The 18,764-nt window shown below is 48.9% G+C and overlaps 1 protein-coding gene across 3 annotated transcripts in view; it reads right to left on the bottom strand.

Annotated features, from left to right (window-relative positions):
- Positions 1–350: 350 nt before the first annotated feature.
- The window catches only part of LOC101915992 (galactosylgalactosylxylosylprotein 3-beta-glucuronosyltransferase 1-like), a 31,242-nt gene continuing 12,828 nt past the window's right edge, over positions 351–18,764 (bottom strand). Inside the window, exons 2-6 of one of the 3 annotated variants that reach the window (XM_027777846.2) lie at positions 10,497–10,645; positions 9,625–10,160; positions 8,022–8,318; positions 7,411–7,518; positions 351–3,783 (exon numbers count right to left, since the gene is read on the bottom strand). In XM_027777846.2, the coding sequence (XP_027633647.1) occupies positions 7,432–7,518; positions 8,022–8,318; positions 9,625–10,160; positions 10,497–10,608 (1,032 nt within the window). In that variant the 5' untranslated portion in view covers positions 10,609–10,645 and the 3' untranslated portion in view covers positions 351–3,783; positions 7,411–7,431. Of the gene's footprint in view, positions 3,784–7,410; positions 7,519–8,021; positions 8,319–9,624; positions 10,164–10,496; positions 10,646–18,764 lie in introns of all 3 variants that reach the window. The other 2 variants (XM_005231102.4, XM_027777844.2) reach the window with 2 other exon arrangements.

Here is an 18,764-nt window from a genome sequence, read left to right as displayed (position 1 = left end):
ACCACCACTCACTTCTGAGTAGTGGTCAGCACCTTTGCAAAGCATTATCAGCGATGGTCACCATGTCACCAAAACGACAGCTAGAGATGCTATGAGCCTACTGAGCTTAGGCTATATTCTCCTGTCTCCTTCTGTCTCTTTCCCTTACCTCCATATATCGCAGCAGTCTCAGGGACTGAAATATTTTTGCTTGAATTTCTTTTGTAGCATCTGGGTCAGATGAAGACTCAAGCGCGTACCCTTGAAACGAGAACAGCTAAAACGGATACATTCTCCATTACAGTCTGCTGTGTTTTCCTAGAAAAGGAGTAAGCACTTACACTGCAAGACAAGACAATGGTGCAATATCGTACTATTCACATCATATTTAATAACGCGCTAGTACCATTCAATATAAATAAATAACCATTAAAAAGTACTTTCTTGACATTCTCTTTCCTTTGTCAATAGTATTTTCTGCAACAGGAAATGTTAGTAATATTCACTGGTTGGTGAATTGGATGAATCTCAGGGAACATGAATATCAGGTACTAATATGCTAGTAAAAATCAGGCGCTGGGATGCCTTCTCTTCTTTGAATACTTCAGGCTTGATCTGCAGCTTCCCTCCTTATTGCATTCACTTTCCCTGAAGCCTGTAACTCTGACCGCTGCTCCACGCCTGGGTTCTCCCACCCAGCTCTGCTAACAGCCATCGTGTGGCGTCTGTTACTCACCCACCCTTAGCTGATACACCTCAGCCAGCAGCAGCAGCCCTTGCTGTCCTTAGGCTGCTCTACAGGGAAAAGAGTGTTTGTGCTGAACAGGTCCAAATGTCTGCTAGCCTGGAATATCAGCTGTTGTACATCCATGCTGTCCATACAAGGTCTTGGTCCTGCACAATTCAGTGACTGACAGAATTTCTTGATTCACAGAAACTCTCCTCCACAGGGCCACACTGGGGCAACAACAGAGATGGTGCGATAGGCCTGGCCTTGAGAGCAGACTCTGACCATCACTGAACTGACAGTGTAACACATACCACTGGGATCCAGGTCCCCAGTGGGAAAAATGGGAATAATAATTTTGCTTTCTTACAGGGATGCAGAGAGAACAACTCTCTAAAAACGTGTGTGGGTATCCTTTGCAATTGGAGTAGAACCTTGCTACAAACACCCACTGTCAGTGCCAAAACCCTATGTAGGACCCGTGTGAGACCAAAAACCAGGGAATTAATCACCATATTCCCTCCTGTTCATACGGGCAGAAACTCTGCCCATCTCAGAGGAGAAAACGGAGGTTCATAAATCAGCTCCTTTATTCCCTTGCTCTTGCTCGTTCACCGAAACCTCAAAGAGGACTTAATCTTGGTTTCACGCTGGGTGGAAGCATTGAGCCCACCTGCCTGGAGCAGGATGGGTTGGCAAAGCCCACTGGACTGCAAGGCCTGTTACCTCCTGCAGAGGACAGGACACAAAGCTCTGACAAATGGAGAACGAAAAGTGTTTTGTGGATGCTGGGCTTCCTTCATGCTACCCAGTGTCAGCACATCAGACCCTTGCTCTGTGAGGACCTTTCTAGGGCACAGAGAAGACAATGCTTTCATGGCCCATTTGGTATTTCTTCGTGCTGAGATGGCTGGCAGGGTGGCCTTGTCGTGCTGGGCGTGTTCATCCAGAAAGACCCTGGCCTAAGCCTCACTAAACACTGTCTCCATTACTCTATTTGTTGCCTATTCTTTGATTTCTCCTGCCCCGCTCTCTGTTAGGAGGCATCTCATCCTCTTGCCCCTTCCTGCACTTCAGCGTCCCTCCTATAGCAGGGTATGTGGCTGCTCGTTTCCCTTTTGAGGGAACATTGACCAACTCCCTCTCCCAGATACCTTTCAAAAAGCCCCCATCACGGAGGCTTCCTGAGATCCCATGGGGACTATCTGCTGAGCCAGGCACTCCTTTGCACATGGTTTTACCTCACTATGATTGCTCAGGAGTCAGAAACTTAGTGCCACCCACGTCTCTTGCATAAAGGAACTGTAATTCCCTTCGCTGTGCTCCCCTCCTTGCTGTGTTTCTGATTATTTTGTCACTTTAAGACACCATTGTAAAGAAACCCCAGGGAGCGCAGAACATATGACATTCATCAGTGAACGCTAAGCTCTACTGTTCCAGGGCGAGGGGGAAACATTCTTTCTTCATGAACGCATCAGGTGATCTAAGCTAAAAAACAAAACTAAACGAGGAATAGGCAGAGAAGAACTCTAGTATAAATAAATCAACAAATAAATAAGTTTCCTGCCAGCCCAGAACTTCTTGGGCAGGAGATGATTCAATTGCTCATAACTTTCCCCCAGCTGTGAAAACCTCAATGTGTTTTGAATGCCTAAAGCCTTGGTTCTCATGGCCTGAGTGAAGATGGTTTTCAAGATATGTTCAGAGGGGTTTCTGGGTCATTTGAGGAATCTTCCTGGAAAAGTCACAGCGACATCACTCCCCACGCACACACATGGTACCAACACTTGTGCTTTTAATCCAGTGCATGCTTCCTTCAGCCCTCATTTGCCACCTCCTCCTTTGTGGGCTGCCTTCCACCTGGCTGTCTTCCTGTTTTATCAAGGGAAAGGGAAACCCTTCCACGTGACACCGTCTCCTCTCTCTTCACAGCGCCACACATGCTTTTCAAAATTCACTTGGAAGAGCTTGTCACATTTGCTATTTCAGTTGTCATCTATGTGCCCAAGAGCTGTTTCCCAATGATGTCTCTCTGCATTTCTTGATGTTCTCACAGGAGATGAGTGCAGGCTGAGGGTTCCTCTCCTACAAGCACTTCTCACCCACCTTCACCTCAGAGAGGTGTTTCCCTCTCTGGAGCTCTAGGAAGCAAGTCTGTATACACGATTTACGGCTACCGAAGCACCTGATGGTGCAGCAGCAGGCTTCCAGGCTAGGAACAACACTTTCAAGTCCACCCATCTTTGCCCCTGCTTTCTGGTCTCTGCAGCAAGACATGGAGGGATGGCCTTTGAGGTGCAGTATCTGCCGGGTCTCCCTGAGTGGGAGAGAAACTTTATCCAGAGGCCTTTGGGCCTGGGGATTGGGGCAGCATTTTCCAAAACCACTTCAAGCGAGGGCAGTTCAGGGTGTCAGCCAAGGCGTAAGCACCAGATCCCTTCCGAACTCCCAAACCCCAAATGAGGCGCTTCAGCACAGCTCCCTCTCCAACACTGAAGGCTGATCCATGTAGGTATCTGAGTGCATCCTTCAGTGGGAAAGCCTCTCTCAGGCTAGCTTTGTTTGAAAGCTGTTTTGAGAGCATAACAGCCTCAGGCTGACATGTCTGTGTTTGTGCTCTTGCGACAACTCCTGTCCTTGAACCACCGCAGCTCGCAGCTGCTGTACTGAAGCTCAGGTTTTACAGTATGCCAGGAGAGACCTTCAGAGGCACCCGCACCCATCCTGGATTTCAGCCTGTATGCTGACACAGCCGAGAATGGAGGTCACGTCTAATAAATTTTAACGAATGGTTAAAAACACAGAGCCTGCAGGGGAATGGAAGCACTCCTCTCCCAGGTGGGGAACGGGAGCCAGCGCACAAAGTCAAAGGTGAAGAGCTGTAGGATTGCAGGGCACCACATCAGCTCTGTCCCTGCTGGTTACCACCATTGGGGCAGTGGGAGCTGATCGGCGTGGTGACGTTTGGGGGTGTTTATCATCCTCCAGCAGTGGAGCAGAGCGCTGGGCAGAACAGGCAGGGTGCACAGCTGCTCTGGTTGCTGACAGACTTTGGGAACAATCACTGCCCACTGCCTCTGTCAAAAGAAACACAAGACGGGGTAAGAAGGAGATAGAGGTGTTGATACCACATCCAGTGCAACAGGGCAGGAGACGTTTTTCCAACAAGGCTGTCCCCTGGCTCAGGTAGATGCCAGGCAGGCATCAGTAAACAGGTTCCTCAACCACACTATGCACAGCTTTGGGCTGGGACGTGGCTGAAGAGCTGCTTGTTCTATCCGCACTACAAAGTCCTAGCTGGGAGATTTTATTTATAAATTAGAAAAAGGTTTTGAAGGATTATTTTTCCCCTCCCCATAAAAATCATTATTTTAACCTTTCTGATAATTTTGTAAAGAAACAACAGGAGGATGAGGTCTGAGGATTCTTGTTCAGTCTGTTTGGAAGCTCTGAAATGCAGATGAACTTCTTTCCCCCTTTCCAAATATCAGAAGGAAGGAGGAATTCTATGCTAACCTAAGCAAACTCTTCTCTCAGTTGCCTGTAAATAGATGTTAGTAATAAGAATGGGAGGGTTTTATAACATCAGTCTTAAAGTGATAGTTTTCAGGGCTTTAAAAAAGGAAAATATGAAGAGAAATTAATGTCTGTCTCCTACTCTCAGAAGACAAACCTGTGTTTCGAGGGGGTTTCAATACAGGCAGCAGGGACGTGTCTGTCACAGGTTTCGGTTGCTCTGTGGCCCCTGTTGCAATCCAGACAATCCCAAGGATTTTCCTCATCCGCCACATCCCCCTTCATACTCTACGTGACCCCAGTGTTTCTCAGAGGCCAGGCTTACGACCAGCTTCCACATCTCCACAGTGAAAGCCTTTGTCCAGCCGAAGATGGGCTCAGAGACCCCCTTTTTGTCCCTCCTGCTTCTCCACTTTGCATAAAGAGGCTGGGGAAGTAGCTGAGGCTCTCAGCCCTGATCCGCAATCCCAGCATATCTCAGATCCTGCCTGATGGTTCTCAGGGCAGCAAAAAAAGCAGAATTTCTAGTGCAGAAAAGAAAAATGCTTTCCTTTTTCTAAATGTTGAGTTATTTTTTTTTTTTCTTGTGAAAAACAAAACCCTGATGTGTTTTATTGCTCCCCCTGTGCAGATCTGCTCTGATCTGGCGCAAAGAGTTTTTTCCCCCCAGACTCAGCTGGGTGGTGGGAATGTGGAGAAGGGTGGACTCCAGTTGGGACAAAATATCTGCTATTTATTCAGCACCTGTTGGAGCCTGATCTTCACATAATCAGCAGGTCCCTTGACACTGTGTCTGTGGCAACCCACCAACTAGGCACACGTGCCAAGCAGCCATGCAAGCGGTCAAAGCAGAGGTTAACAGAGCACCAGACAGTGTCTGCCTGGCTCATATCTGCAGGTGTGAAAGGGGAAGGAGGCCTCTGGGAGGTCTGGGACTCATCTGATCCTCCACGAGGACTAACTGCCATGAGGGAAAGACAGAAATAGTCTCCCTATTCTGTCTAAGAACAAAATATCCTCAGGGGAGCAATTTTACCTCTTTTTTTTTTTTTTTTTTTATTCCTCAGGGATGGCTTATCTAGATCATGTCTGTCAGGGTTCTGAAGCTCAGTGGCCTTGATAGTAAGGACCCAGTCAAGCAATTTACCTTGCAGGTGTCTCCTGAAGTGGTGTCACCTGCCCACTTAGGTCAGAGCAGCTGCCCCACATAGCAGACCATGGTGTGGAAGGGACTGTGGTCGAATTTGCTGTTAATGCATGTGAAAGCTCCTTCAAAAGCTACAGAGCTGGCCCAGCTGGCACTCTGGCCTGAATGCACCGGGGGGGCCGGCGCTAGGTAAGGGTGCTGGTGCATGAGTGCAAGTGGCTTGATCTCTCAGACTGATTGCTTCCCTTTCCCACAACAAATGACATATGAGGAACCATTCCCATGAAAATCCATAGTGGGTGTGTGGCATTGCTCATAGAGGATGGCAGAGTGGTTGGCCAGGGAGAGAGGGTGAGGATGAAAGCACCGATACATACACGGCACATTTATGAAAACGTCCCATCCACGCTCTGCGTCTGTAGGGGTGCAGTCAACCCCTCCTCTGACAAGTAGGCAAGGCAGGTCTAATCTGTCTGAGGTTTTATAAGCCTGCTCATCCTTTACAAATTAAGTGGTACCTCCAGATCAGTTAACTGGATTCTAAGTCATTATGAGCTGAGTTTAGGCAGTCATAGCTTTAGCTACTGCAAACCCAGCATGGATGGGTATGTGAAATGAGCCTGGTACTGCTAGTGGATTTCACAGAAGCACAGGTTAAAAGAAGGGCTGCTGCCTAAGCCTAGGTGTCTAGCATCATCTATGGGTTGCTAGGATATCTGATGTATTAATGAAAAGCTGGCAGAGGCAGTAAAGAGTCTGTGCCCCACAGGAGGGCCAGGTAGGCCACCCCAGGGTCCCTGCGGCAGCACCACGTGCCTGGTTTCGGCAGCTGACTCCTGTCCCGCCTGTCTGCTGCTGGGTGTGCAGGCGCTGGGATTGCTTTGCACTCTTTGTACAGCTGTCATTCAGAGATGATGAGATGACGTGGAAATGCTGTATGCAGCTACTAGTAATGCACACAGCAGGTCAGTGCAGAAGTTAAAATACTCATGACTGCCTATACAAAAGCTATCGGTTTTATTTCCACTGGTAGAGCTGAGATGAGATGTACATTGGGGTCAGGACTGAAAGCAGCCCTGGAATATCTTCCAAAGTAGGAGCAAATCATTCAGCATCCTGTAGTCTGCCACAGATTCCGGGAAGAGCTGGGCACTCCTAAACTGGATACCTTTATTCTTTTGGGACATTTGGGCTAGGAATCTGCCAAGGGCAAATATTGGGATCAGATGGCATGGCAGCTGGCAGAGGAGGTCACAGCTCCTCTGAAGCCTGTTCTTCATCAGTCTCTAAGAACATATCATCATTATGTTCTAAGAACATATCACTGATCACCTCTAATATGTTCTTGCCCTCAGCTATGGTGGTTGCCATAGTTCCCCATCCTGCCACTAAACCTGGCTCTGTGGACTACAGAGGCACTCCGAGTGCCTTCATTATTTCTCCTCAACAACAGATGTATTCCTGGCTGTGGTAATGTTGGTAGCAAGCCCCTCAAACTCTGAAAGTCTGTATAGGTTGTGCTTTGCTGGTTCCTGTTTTGAGGTGGTGTAAGTGTCCCATCAGCCTTTCCCTGCTGCGCTCCCACCACGGCTGTTAATGCAGGATGAAAACTGAAGGTGGATGCCACCTACAGAGGTGGTAGGGCTGCTGGGGGAAAAGCTCGTCTGCAGGAGTGTGATGTCTTGCCACACGCTGTAGGACAACTCCCACACTAAAGGGAGTTTGGACCTGGCAGAAATAGGAGAGCAAGGAATTTGGCTTGTCATTATTAGTCAGTGAAACCATGGGATTCTTCTGCCACTTTTCTCTCTGTCTGTATGCAGGCAAAGCTTCCATGTGGACTGCAGGGAGGCTTGAATGAGTATGAAATGCAGACCACAAGTGGGTAAAGATGAGGTTCTACTTCTTATGCAAAGGGTGGCATGGTAAGGGAGTTACTGGGACAATTATATATGGAGCCTTTAAGGAAATAATAGCATAAATAAGGAAACCGCTACAGATCATTTGCCTTGCCAAAACCAATAAGGACAAGAGTACTCACACCCTGGAGCTGGCTCTCTGCTTACACCTCTACTCTGGGGTCTGTAAATCCACGCTTGCCTTCGTTAACCAGAGTGGGCCTCTCAGTTCTTGTGTGCCAGACCAACACCTAGAAGGAATCATGGAGAGTTCAGGGGCTCTGGATGCCATGGAAATGCTGAGAGTAGCACACATCCCTCGGGTGGGATCCTCAGCAACCTGGGGCTCACAGCTGTTTGAAGCATGCGATGATTCAACCGGATTGAGCCTGGGAGAGACTTTACATGCGCATGAAACAGTGTCAAGGAGGAGGGGTTGTTCTGGAGCAAAAAAACAGACTCAACCTTCTGCCAACCCTCCTCTTCAAAGAAAGTAGCCTGGGCACGAATTTTATGCCTGAGGCTCTTTATTAACACAGAGTGCATAGCACTGACTGTTCCTCAGCACTCCCTGAGCTTCACATCTGTGAAGAATTTGGCAGGCTCTGCCCATCTGTCCCAGCACCATTCGGCACTGACACGTGCCAGCAGAGGGCAGGCATAGTGGAGGGTGGAGGAGCATGGCAGGAGGCTGTAAAAGCAGCCAGGACACGGCGAGGAGAACGTATCTTTCAAAGTCCCTTGTCCTACTCACCTTCGTGCAGTTGGCTGCTTTGGGCTCCAGCCCATCCATAGTCACTAGATCCTTCAGCAAACTAGTTTCCTGGTAGCCTCCTTTAACACCCTCCAGCTTGAAACTGGCCTGAGGCTTCTCCAGGATCAGCTTGATGCTGATAGCAAATCCAGCCATGTCAATAGCAAAGGGTCGGTTAGGATCAAAGACGGTTTTCCAGCCCACCACCTTCCCTGCTGGGCTCACTTTTGGGGATTCGTACCGCAGCCCCCCAACAAAAGCCACCGGCCAGACGGACACCCGCCTCGTGTAGCGCATCTGTGTGCCAGAAAGAAACAGTGCTGTGAGAATTCAACCCCGCATTGTCTGTCCCGACCCATTCGTGTACCATCTTCTGCACCTGTCCTCCCCCGCGGAGCTCCCACACAATCACACAGCTCCAGGCAGCACAAGCTCCTGTTCGCCTGTGCTACTGCCTGAAGCTACAGCTTGCAGAGACACGAGGCTGTTACAGCACGGACTTCTCTGACCACCAAACTCACTGCTTTTCTGTGCTCGCGTTCAGTCCCTCAGAAGAAGGAAAACCTTTGGTTTTCTGCTCTCATCTGAACTTCTATCATCTTTTTAAAATGCTATCATTTTGGTAAATGCCAAACACAACTTCTACCAAGCCTCTAGCTCTGTATTATCAACTCCACTCACACCAGCTTCACCCTCATGCAAGTAATCTCCCTCCCTGACTGATGCTTCTTTGTCCTCATTTATTGTGAATTCCCTCCACCCTTGTTCTTCCATCCATGGCTACTAACCTAAAAGAGTGGGGTTTTACTGAAATGATCAGAAAGGATCAGGAAAGAAGTAAGAAAAGATGAGCGTAACAGAGATTTCAAAAATTCTGAAAACTGGAAACGTGTTCTGATGCATAACTCTGTATTGCAAGTGGCATAGTACAGTTTGGCTTAAATTGGCAACGAGGGACTTTACTGGATTTTTGCAAGTTTACAATAGACTTGGCATCTCAAAAAATCCAGGTTTCCAGCAGAAGTCTGGGCAAGGTTCTGTGATCCCAGGGGCACAGCCCTGTTGTGGTGGCTGGAACTCACAGTACAGAAGGGCAGCCAGGGAGAAAAGGTGGATTAAAAAGTCAGTCAACATTTCTAACATCTCCTACCCATCACACCCCTTCAACAGTGCGGATCTGTGCTTTGCCAGGAGTTTGTCTTTGATGCTTATTTAAATCAGGTCAGTGCTCCCTGAGGAGAGGTATAAATTCTGGAGTATATATCCTCTGGTCCCTGGCAAAAGGGGCTCTGGCTAGTGCAGTGCTGTGTGAGCCGCATCTGCAGCCTATACCATGGCAGATGTGCTCTTTGCTCTTTCAGCCCTTTGCAGCACGGCTGCTGGGTTTGCATAGCTATAGGTTTGCATCTGCCCTAGACCCAGCTCCCGCTGAGTGCAGAGCAGGTGAGGAAGGCTCCAGGCAGCGTGCCAGAGCCCTTGCCTCCCGGCTGATGCTGAGTCCGATGGTAGCCCTTTCTTAAAGGTCTTTGCAAGTGCGCCTGGCCTTAAGAGGCTTTGTAGCTGTGTGCTGCTTTTCTGTCCCAAGTAATTTTACAGTTCTTACCTCTTCAAAGAGCTCCAGGCTGTAGGTGTTATCATCATCAGCAAAATACACTACCCCTTCTGGAGGCGCTGTGTTGCTGAAGCTGTCCCTCAGCCAGTGCAGCCCCAGGTTCCTCTGTAGTGTCCCCCTTGGGGTGTGGGATGGGATCCAGGACAGCCCCAGCTTCAGACTCTTGGGTGTTTCCACATTGAGGTGGGTGAAGTTGAGCCCTGCCTTCTCCAGCAGGTTGGATACCAGGTTGGTCCTCCGGGGCGAGTCCTCCACCACCACCCAGTGGAGGTTCTGTACGTGTAGGAAGGTGTTGGCCAGACGGGTCAGCTCAGCTTTTTGCACTGGCCGGGTGTAGGTAGGGGTGATAACGAAGATGGTTGGCAGGGTGTCTGACCATGGTGGAGGCCTGGAGTACACATAATTCTGGATGACTTTAGGCGTTGCCCCTATGCTTTGCTGCTGCCGAATGCATGACGGGAGGCCTTCTTCTCTCAGTGCAGATGTACCATTGAGGAGAGCTTTAGAGGTCACGTTCTCATCTGTTTCTTCTGGGGCAGAAGGAAGGAAGGAAGGAAGAAGAAGAAAGATGTTAGAGAACTAATCGCTGCTGGGCTGCCTCCTCTCCAGGGAGTGCTGGGGACACACCTGCTTGGAGCCAGTGCTCAGCACATCAGCATCCTCTCCCCAAAGCCAGCCTAAGGTGCATGTTTAACGCACTCTTAAAAACAGTTTGTGTGCCTGCTATAGGCAAACCCTGAGGGGGCCTGCAGGCAAGTTTGTCTTTGTTTAACCCATCCCTCAAGAGAGCATCTCCTATAGAGGGTTCGCACCAGCAATCATCACAACCACCAGCACACTGACAGCAGAACTCTTGCACTTACTTCTCAGCAGGCTGAGGTAGTGGGTGGTTGGGTACTGGTGCCACAAGGTTAGGAGAAGAGCCCATGGCAAGGCAATCAGGAGCGTGGTAAGAAGGTTACGTCTCCTCAGCATGCTGCAGAGAGCTTCCAATGCCCAGGCATCTCTCTAACTTTCAGAGCAGAAAAAAAAGTGTAAGGGCCCTGAAATATCAGTCACCGCAAACATTAGGGCAGTAAGTCTAGAGGCCAAATTAATGGATTGTGTTTGACTTGCTTGGAGGGAAGGCACGATAAATGTTGGGCCCCGATCCAGCGAAGCGTTTGTCTAAGTATAAGTTTACAAGGAGCCCCATTAATGTGGCAGGCCTGAACCATTATCCAGCTGCCCTGGCCAATTCCTGTGCTATTGAACAGAAGTTTTTATCTATTTATGTTGCTATAAAGAACCTCCTGCTGCCCCGTGATGAACCCACTGTCCTTGACTTAGGGTTGATCATGTTGCTGATTCTGAAGCCAGAGAGGACTGTTACTTGCCCCCTCTCTGGAGTTGGTATTCAATCCCGAGCTTTGTGATGACCGCTTAATTTGCTTCCTTTGTCGAATTTTTTAAAACTGTGTGCAAGATTTGTGTTCCTGCATATGCAAGTGGACAAACCAGAAAATGTCAGGTATCTTCAAGACAGCAAGCATCTCATTCACTCCTGCAGTTTTAATTCATTCTCCTTATGCATATACATTGAGGCAATCAGGGATGTACACTATCACCTACTGAGTTTTCCACAAAATCCCTGCCTCGGTCATTCCACAGTGCTGGTGATGCCTGCTGAAAATTTAATTATTCTGTGTCCCTTTCTACTCCTGGCTTGCAGTGTTTGGCCACAGCAGCATTAGTTTAAATCACAGACTTCAGAATACTTTAATGCCTTTCTTAGCATTTCTGTGATGTACATAGTCGTGAGATCTGAGGGATCGCAATATTTATTTTCAAAACTCTTTCTGTAAGATGAGAGGAACTAAAAGAAAATAAAGAGAAATAAAGGACAGAAGTATCAGGAACAGTCAGCTACAGGGGGTGGCTTATTTACAGATGGTCCAAGATACAGTGATCCTAATCCTGTGCTTGATTTTTCGCAATTGTTGAGCACCTTCAGCTCCCACTAGTTAATATGATTAGTAAGCGGTCTGTCTGCCTGGAGGTCAGATCCTTGGCTTCTCAAGGTAGCCGTGCCTTCAACAAAATATCCAACATTAATGATCCATTTGGAAAGTACAGACTGAAGTTTTAGGATGTCTACTGCAGACCACTTACTTGTTCAGGGACATAACTCAGCCCTGTGTAAAGCCATAGCGGGATGAGATCCCAGTCCTGGCTCACCTGTCTGAAAGACCCTTGTGTGCAGTAAATCGCAGACGCATGAGAACCCAGAGATGACTTCTGGAAATCCAACATCAGATGGGCTTGCCTAGTGCATGTGCTGCCTTCTGTAGGCTCTGGCCATACGGTCAGGAACATTTTCTTCTAGCTTCTGCTTTAGTCCCTCTCAGGGTATAAAATCTCCCAGTGCTGTTATTACACACCAGCAACAAAAGCAGTGCTCCAGAAAGAGGGATCCACTTCTGCTGCTGCACAACAGCAGCCTGTGGAAACATAGAAGGATGCAGAGCAGAGTGACTTGTTACCACCTGAGGCCTTTCTGCTATCACTCCAAGCAGGCTGCCTGACGTTTGATAGTTGGGTTTTATTCCCCCCTCTCTCCTTCCCCTCTCTTTCCTGGTAACGTCTGTAATCTGTTTCTTCTGGGATTACCTTTCTGATGCCAAATACTTCTCCTGGTGGACTTCCTCACTACCACAGCGATGCTCACTAGGAGGCAAAGGGAGCATAAAACTTTCATTAGCCTCCTGCAGAGAGATTTCTGTCGGGGAAACTACAGTCACATGCCCTGGGAACTGGAGAGCTGCTGAACAGCACAGCCCCACCGAGCCCTCTTGCTCTCCTAGGCTGAAGGCAGTTTGAAGGAAGACAGCGACAGCATCACACTGGTACAAAGGATGGAAAGGAGGTTCAAACCAGTTGGCTCTAAATTCCTGCTCTGCCAGGGGTTTCCTAGGTGTACAGAAGGCCAGTCATCTAAAACCAGGGTCCTCAAAGGGATGTGGGCACATTTTGTGCAAAGGAAACTCCTTGCTGGGATCGGGGGTCAGCAGCTCCTCATCTGTCCGAAGGGGAAGGGTTGCCTTGCTTCAGCCTCAGAGAACCGTGTGAGAGGAAACGTGATGACTGGTCCAACAGGGCTCTGCTTTGCAGTGACAGCAGCCACATGGTGCACCTGGAAGATGTCAGGGGATGCTATTCTAAATTGATCCTCTGGGACCTTCTTAGGGCCTGTCTTTGTTTTTTTCCCTGACATTTTACCTTGGTATCCTAAAAACCCAAGGATTATGCAATTGCAGGGCTCATCAGTGCCCGACTCCCAGTAACCATCAAACCCATTTCAGCCAAATCTGACAGAAGACTAGCATGTCTCAGCAAGTCTTCTGGCAGGCAAGTAGATACTCACTAGCCCTATCAAGGAAATTGCTGTAACATGAGCTTGTTCCTTGTCAGACACCAACGGTACAACGTTGGAACAAACCCTCAAGGAAACCTGTCTTCACTGTTACCCAAACCAACTGTTTGTGGTGATAATCTCTAACGCTTCTTACTCCTCACTCAGGAAACACCTTGGTGCCCATTCCTCTACTATCAAGTGATGGAAAACTGATGAAGAAGTGGGCCAAGGAACCTGTGTGGCCAGGGGCACATAGGAGTGCTTTGGTGATGCCAGCAGCAGCCTTGTGCAGCAAACATGCTGGCTCGCATAACTCCATTGCTTTCTGACAGCTGGGTCCAGGGCAAGTACAAATGTCTCCTTCAAGCTTTAGTGCCAAAGGTGTACGTGTTTGGTAAGGTAGAGATCTAGGCTGGATGCGAGGGGGTGCGGTGTTACCCACACCAGGGGTTGCCTTCCTTCCAGGAAATCCCTTCCCTTACCAGTGTACCAGTACAGAGCAAAGCTTCCCATCACTCAGGGCCATGAGAACAGACAAAGCCACCAAAGAAATACAAGGAGGGTTCTGCACTGCCTCGTAACGGCAGCAGACACCTAGGTCCACCCTGGGCCCTGGCTTGGGGTCATTGTAGCTCTTTGCTTCCTCTAGTATGCTTACAATTACAAATGTCCCTGCACTAAAGTGAGGCAGCCAGGGTTTTTTCCCTTTGATAAAATGCCTTGATAATACAGGCACAGTTTCTATGCAGCAGGCCTGCCACTGCTGCAAACTCAGGTCGCTTCTGGAGTGAGGAGAGGAGGAGGTGGTGGTGGCAGCTGTGTTACCAAGAGAGCACAGAGGAGAGTGGATCAGAGTTAGAAGAGCTTTAACAAATTCCCTTTCTAGTTCTTTCTCCTCCTCCTCACAGCCAGCCCTGTTCATGCTTCCCAGACACTGCAAACAAGTGGAGATGCTGTCTGTGTGTGCAAGTCCCCTGGTGCTCCTGGCTCATTTATTTCTACACGCATCTTCTCTCTATTGCTTTTCCAAAGCATGCAATGCTGAACAAGTTAAACCCCACACAAAGCACCAGGTTGCTTGCGAACCTCACAGAGGAGCTGACTTTAACCCCATTTTCAGACAATCTGTCTTGGAATATTTTATTTTCTCGTTAAAACATTACATTCTCTCTCCCACTGCCATCCCCTGCATCCATCATGCTTGTGCTCTTTTTGGTTCGTTTACATCTTTCACCTGCTTTTTCTCAGTCGCTGAGAGTGTCTCTTTCCCCCTGTTTCCAGGACTAGAGGAATCCCCTGGCCTACTAACAATTTTAGCCTTTGTCTTTTCGCCTTCCTTCCCCACACAAAGACCCTTTGCATTTTCTTCATGTCCATCCCACATGGAATATTTCCCACTAAGTGGTCCATTAAAGCATCAGCCCATCCTTTTGTAAACACAGCATCAAAACCCAGTCACACATCAATGCCTCTGGGTAGCCTGCTGATGGCCCCAGTGGGGCTTGCAGAGGTTTACAGCACGTATTTTTACCTACTTTTTATAATTAAAACCCAAGTCTCCTAAGTGGCTCAGATGAATTGCGTGCCTGGCTGGCAGGCATTGCTGTGTGTATTCTTGGCACAACCACCTACCTTCCCTCTGCCTTTAAACCCATTCAGAGCAGGTCCTATTAAATGAGAGTCAAGATCCGAAGAAAATTTTGTGATGATCTAGGCCCACCTCCAGCGATCATCCCGTAATTCCTGGGTTTAAACTGTAGAGGGCAGGGGCTGTCTCTTAATGTGCTTGTACGGTCCCGAACTGATCCCAACAGGAGCCTTTGGATGCGTTTGCAATACAAATATTATTGATTGCACTCTCTTGCTGGCTCTTTTCCTCCCTTGCTGTTTCCCCTGTCCTGCCTATTCCCCTTTCTCTTCCCTTCCGTTTTCTTTTCTTTTTTCCCCCTAGTGTCTCCTGCAGCCCTTGTTTGTGTTAAACACACCCTTAACAACATTAGCTGGATGTTTGATGGATGCCTTCAATATGCTGCCTGTAGCCTTCTTGAGCTGTTTTCCAATTACACATCCCTCTTCTTAATTTCATCCATCAATCTTCCGTTCTCCATTAAAAAATAAACAAACACACATTCACAGAGTACAAAGCTGAGTATGATAGGGACAAAATGTTTCTCGTACTACTCTCGCTTCACGCTGCTTTGACAGTCTTCTCAATTCCCAGGACACAACACCAGCCAGTCTCTTTTTAAGCTCATGTGCTGATGCAGGGGGCATTAACCTGAAAGGATTCAGGAGAAGAGAATGAAAGAAGCACATGCAGGGGAGAAAAGCCCAGCCCCAGCCTGGATGCCCCAGATTGGTGCTGAAGAGAAGCAAGATCTGGCTGAGGTTCAGAGCATCGCATGTGACTGATCTCTTCAACTGCTGTTGACTAATTACCAACAGGGTACAATTTGTTACAGGCAGGGCAGCTCAGATGTTGGGAGAGGGATAAGGATTCCCAGGCTGGAGAACAACTCAGGCAGCTTCACTGTTCAGATACAACTTTAAGAGTTCACATATGTGACTTTTTCCCTGAGTTGCAGAGTAGTTTGGAAGGACGCGTAGGGTGAATGGTAGAGAAAGGTGGAAGTCAGGGAGAGGCCCAGCTAACTGGGAATTGTAAAGCTGACATGGGAGTTCAGGTTCCTGCGATTCTCCCAGAACCCTGCCAAAAAGCCGCTCAATTTACATCCTCTTTGATAACTCAGAAATGGTGAGGATCATACGGCCTTTGGTAGTTCTGCTCTGAGGTTTCAGTTCTGCCCTCCACCTGCCTGATTCGCATGAGAACCATACCTTTCAAAAAGTTTGCTCTGCAAGAAAGGTGCTTTTGCAGCCTCTGGTTCAGGGCAGCCAGCCTGTCTGAGCTGGGCTTAGAAGACCCTGAACACTGGACCGACCCCAGCCCCAGGGCTGTCTGTCTGTAGCCTGAGATGCAGATTCTAAAGATCATTATCTTCCCAGAGGGACAAATTTCACAGTTCAAACTGTCCCCCGGGAACACCCTGCCATCCAGTGTAGAGATTTTCTAGGCAATCACCCAAAGCAAACTAGTCTCAGCTAACGGAGCCAAAAGCTTCCAGAAACACCCCGTAATCTTGGTTTGTACCATGTCTGCGAAGCTACTGTTCTGTGTGTACCCTGGGAGGAGAGATGTGCGGGGAGGGGAGAGGGGCAGGAGGGGCAGAACTGGAGCAGAGCTGCTGGCAGGTGCAGATGACTCTCAATTTCACCCACTGAAACTGTCAGCAGGGTTTTGGGTTTGTTTTGCCTGCGTTGTGCTGCCTCTCCCCACAGCCACCTTGAGGAAGTCCATGCAGATTTCATGAGTTCCCTAACTCCCGGTGTGGGAGATGCGATGTTGAAGGCAGAGCAGGGAGCTTTCAATTATTGATGAGAGCGACCTCTCTTTAAACAAGGAATGCATAATTCATGGCGGTGCCGGTATTTGTGGTGATCAGCAACGGCTCTGTCTCTGCTTTGCTGAGATCCACAGGAAGCTGCTGTCCCTTCTCCCCCCATTCCCTCGGGCCCGTCAGAGCCTTCAGCCGAAACTCCAATACTGTTTAAAATTGAGACACGCCAAGATGCCGCAGCGCTTCCCCTCGCCGGGCAGCCTCCTGCCTGTTCGAGATGTGCACAATCAAGTGGGAGGACGGATTCAAGGAACCACAGAAGTGGGTGGAACGGGTTATTGCTCTGGGATAAGCAGGGGTAATTACTGTGCAAACACAGCCGCAACAGGATATTTCTCAGCAGCAGGACTCCTCTGACCCTCAGACAGGTCCGCAGGAACGACAGCGATGTAGGACAGAAAGGGCAGGCTAGACCTAAAGGACAGAGCCTGAGGGTTCAAGTCCAGCTGTACTTCTCGTGGGGGTAGGAAGCAGAAAGGGGAACGGAAGATTAGGTTTTCTGCTCAAGAAGCAGGAATTTCTCCCTTAAACTCTGCTGGAACCGGGGGGTGGAAAAGCGGAGGGGAAAAAAAGAAGGAAAAGTATTTTTTTCTAGGAAAGGAAATGTTAATAATGGAACAGGGAAGGGAAAGGCTCCTTGCTAAACCCGCCACTGGGATCTTATCCTCCCAGTAGCACAGACAATGAGGACCACTGTGGTCCTGGCGGAAGGTAGAAGGGTGCTCTTCTGCTGGGGGTTGTAATCACCCCTCTGCTGCCGACCTTGGGAATGGCTCGGGGCGAGCAATGCTGCCATCTGAACGGGGTGAGCACCTCCTTACCGCTTGTGGGGACAGAGGGCAAGGCAAAATTAACTGAGCCCCCTGGAAAGACAAACCCCAGAGAACTTCAAATAATAAAACAATACGGGGAAGGATGGCCAGGTCCTTCCCCAGGGCAGGAAGAGCAGAACTACCAGCAGCTGTGGGGTTTCAAGGCTCAGCCCCATCTACGCTCTGTCACTCAGTGCACAGGCTCCTGCAGGGACAACTTCCCCGGGATGTGAGTCACTCCCAGCCGAACAGCCGCCCTTCCCAAGCCCCCGCGCTTCTTCCTCAGATGCAAAGAAAAGCTTCATCCTCTCCCTGCCAGCTCCAATCTCTTCGCCATATGGGAGTGCGGTTACTTCAGCCCAGAAACCAGGCTTGTCCTTGGGGAATGCGCCATGCACCCCCCCATCCCGCCACCACCTGTGCAAGCCCAAGTCAAGCATCTTCCTCCAAGCTTGGTCCATAAACAGCTCAGCACGGCACCTTTCCCAAGAGCATCCTTATCCCAGACGTGTGGCTAGTGCCTGAGCAGCACGGAGTGGGGGAGGGTGATGCTTTTTACAGGGCTTTGTTCTGAAGTTGTTTTTTTTTTTTAAAAAAAAAAAAAAAGGCAAAAAACCACCCAACAGAAAACAAAAAAGAAATGTTGACGAAGCTAATTAAATCTGCTGGCTAGGTCCCGCGGGAGCCAATACTTTCGAGATAGCACGTGGCTCAGCCTGCTATCCCCAGGTAGATCAAGGGTATCCAGGTCCTATCTGGGCTATCAGCAGGGACAGAGATAACCCATTTCAGATACAGGCTAGACCTTGAACTTGGCTGCAAAGCCCAGCTATGCAGGGAGCCTTCCAGAGCCTGCAAAGGAGGTCTAAACCAGGCTATTTTTAATTAGCCCAGACCCAAATGTCCTTCATGATTGACCCATGCGACCTGCCATTGCCTTCCTGTCCCCCTGAGCTTTTGTGAGGGTGGGCTGTGACTCAGAGGGACGCAGCCCTCTGCCCTGTCCCAATTTCCCTGTGCTGCAAAGTCATAATCCAGCGATGCCAGAAATACCTGGGAAATGATTGGCAGCTCCGGCCCAAACAGAAGCAGGAGGTACCAGATGTCTCCTGAGAAAGCCAGCTCTCTCCTGACAGAGCTCTCTGCCTGCAGTTATCCTCTCCTGACAGGGAAGTTTGGGGCTTATTCAAACATCGGCTTCTCTCTCCTGCTGCCGAGCTCTGGCAGAACAGAGATCCTTTTTAGACACTGATGACTATTACAGAATAATCATTCCAAATGTATCAGCATGAATCAGCCCAATAGCTGCATTATCAGAAAAAAAAAAAGGGGGGGGAAAAAAAAAAGGGGGCTTGCTTTTTTCTGAGAAAGCAAAATAATTCTAAGGAAGCAAAAACAATACCGGATTGTTCCAAAGTATCTGTACATTTTATCCAGAGCTTTCCCTAGTGAGTTAACAGCTGATGC

This window comes from Falco peregrinus, chromosome 6 (genome assembly GCF_023634155.1).
Source record: "Falco peregrinus isolate bFalPer1 chromosome 6, bFalPer1.pri, whole genome shotgun sequence".
NCBI lineage: Eukaryota > Metazoa > Chordata > Aves > Falconiformes > Falconidae > Falco > Falco peregrinus.
This window is presented reverse-complemented; position numbering and strand designations above follow the sequence as displayed.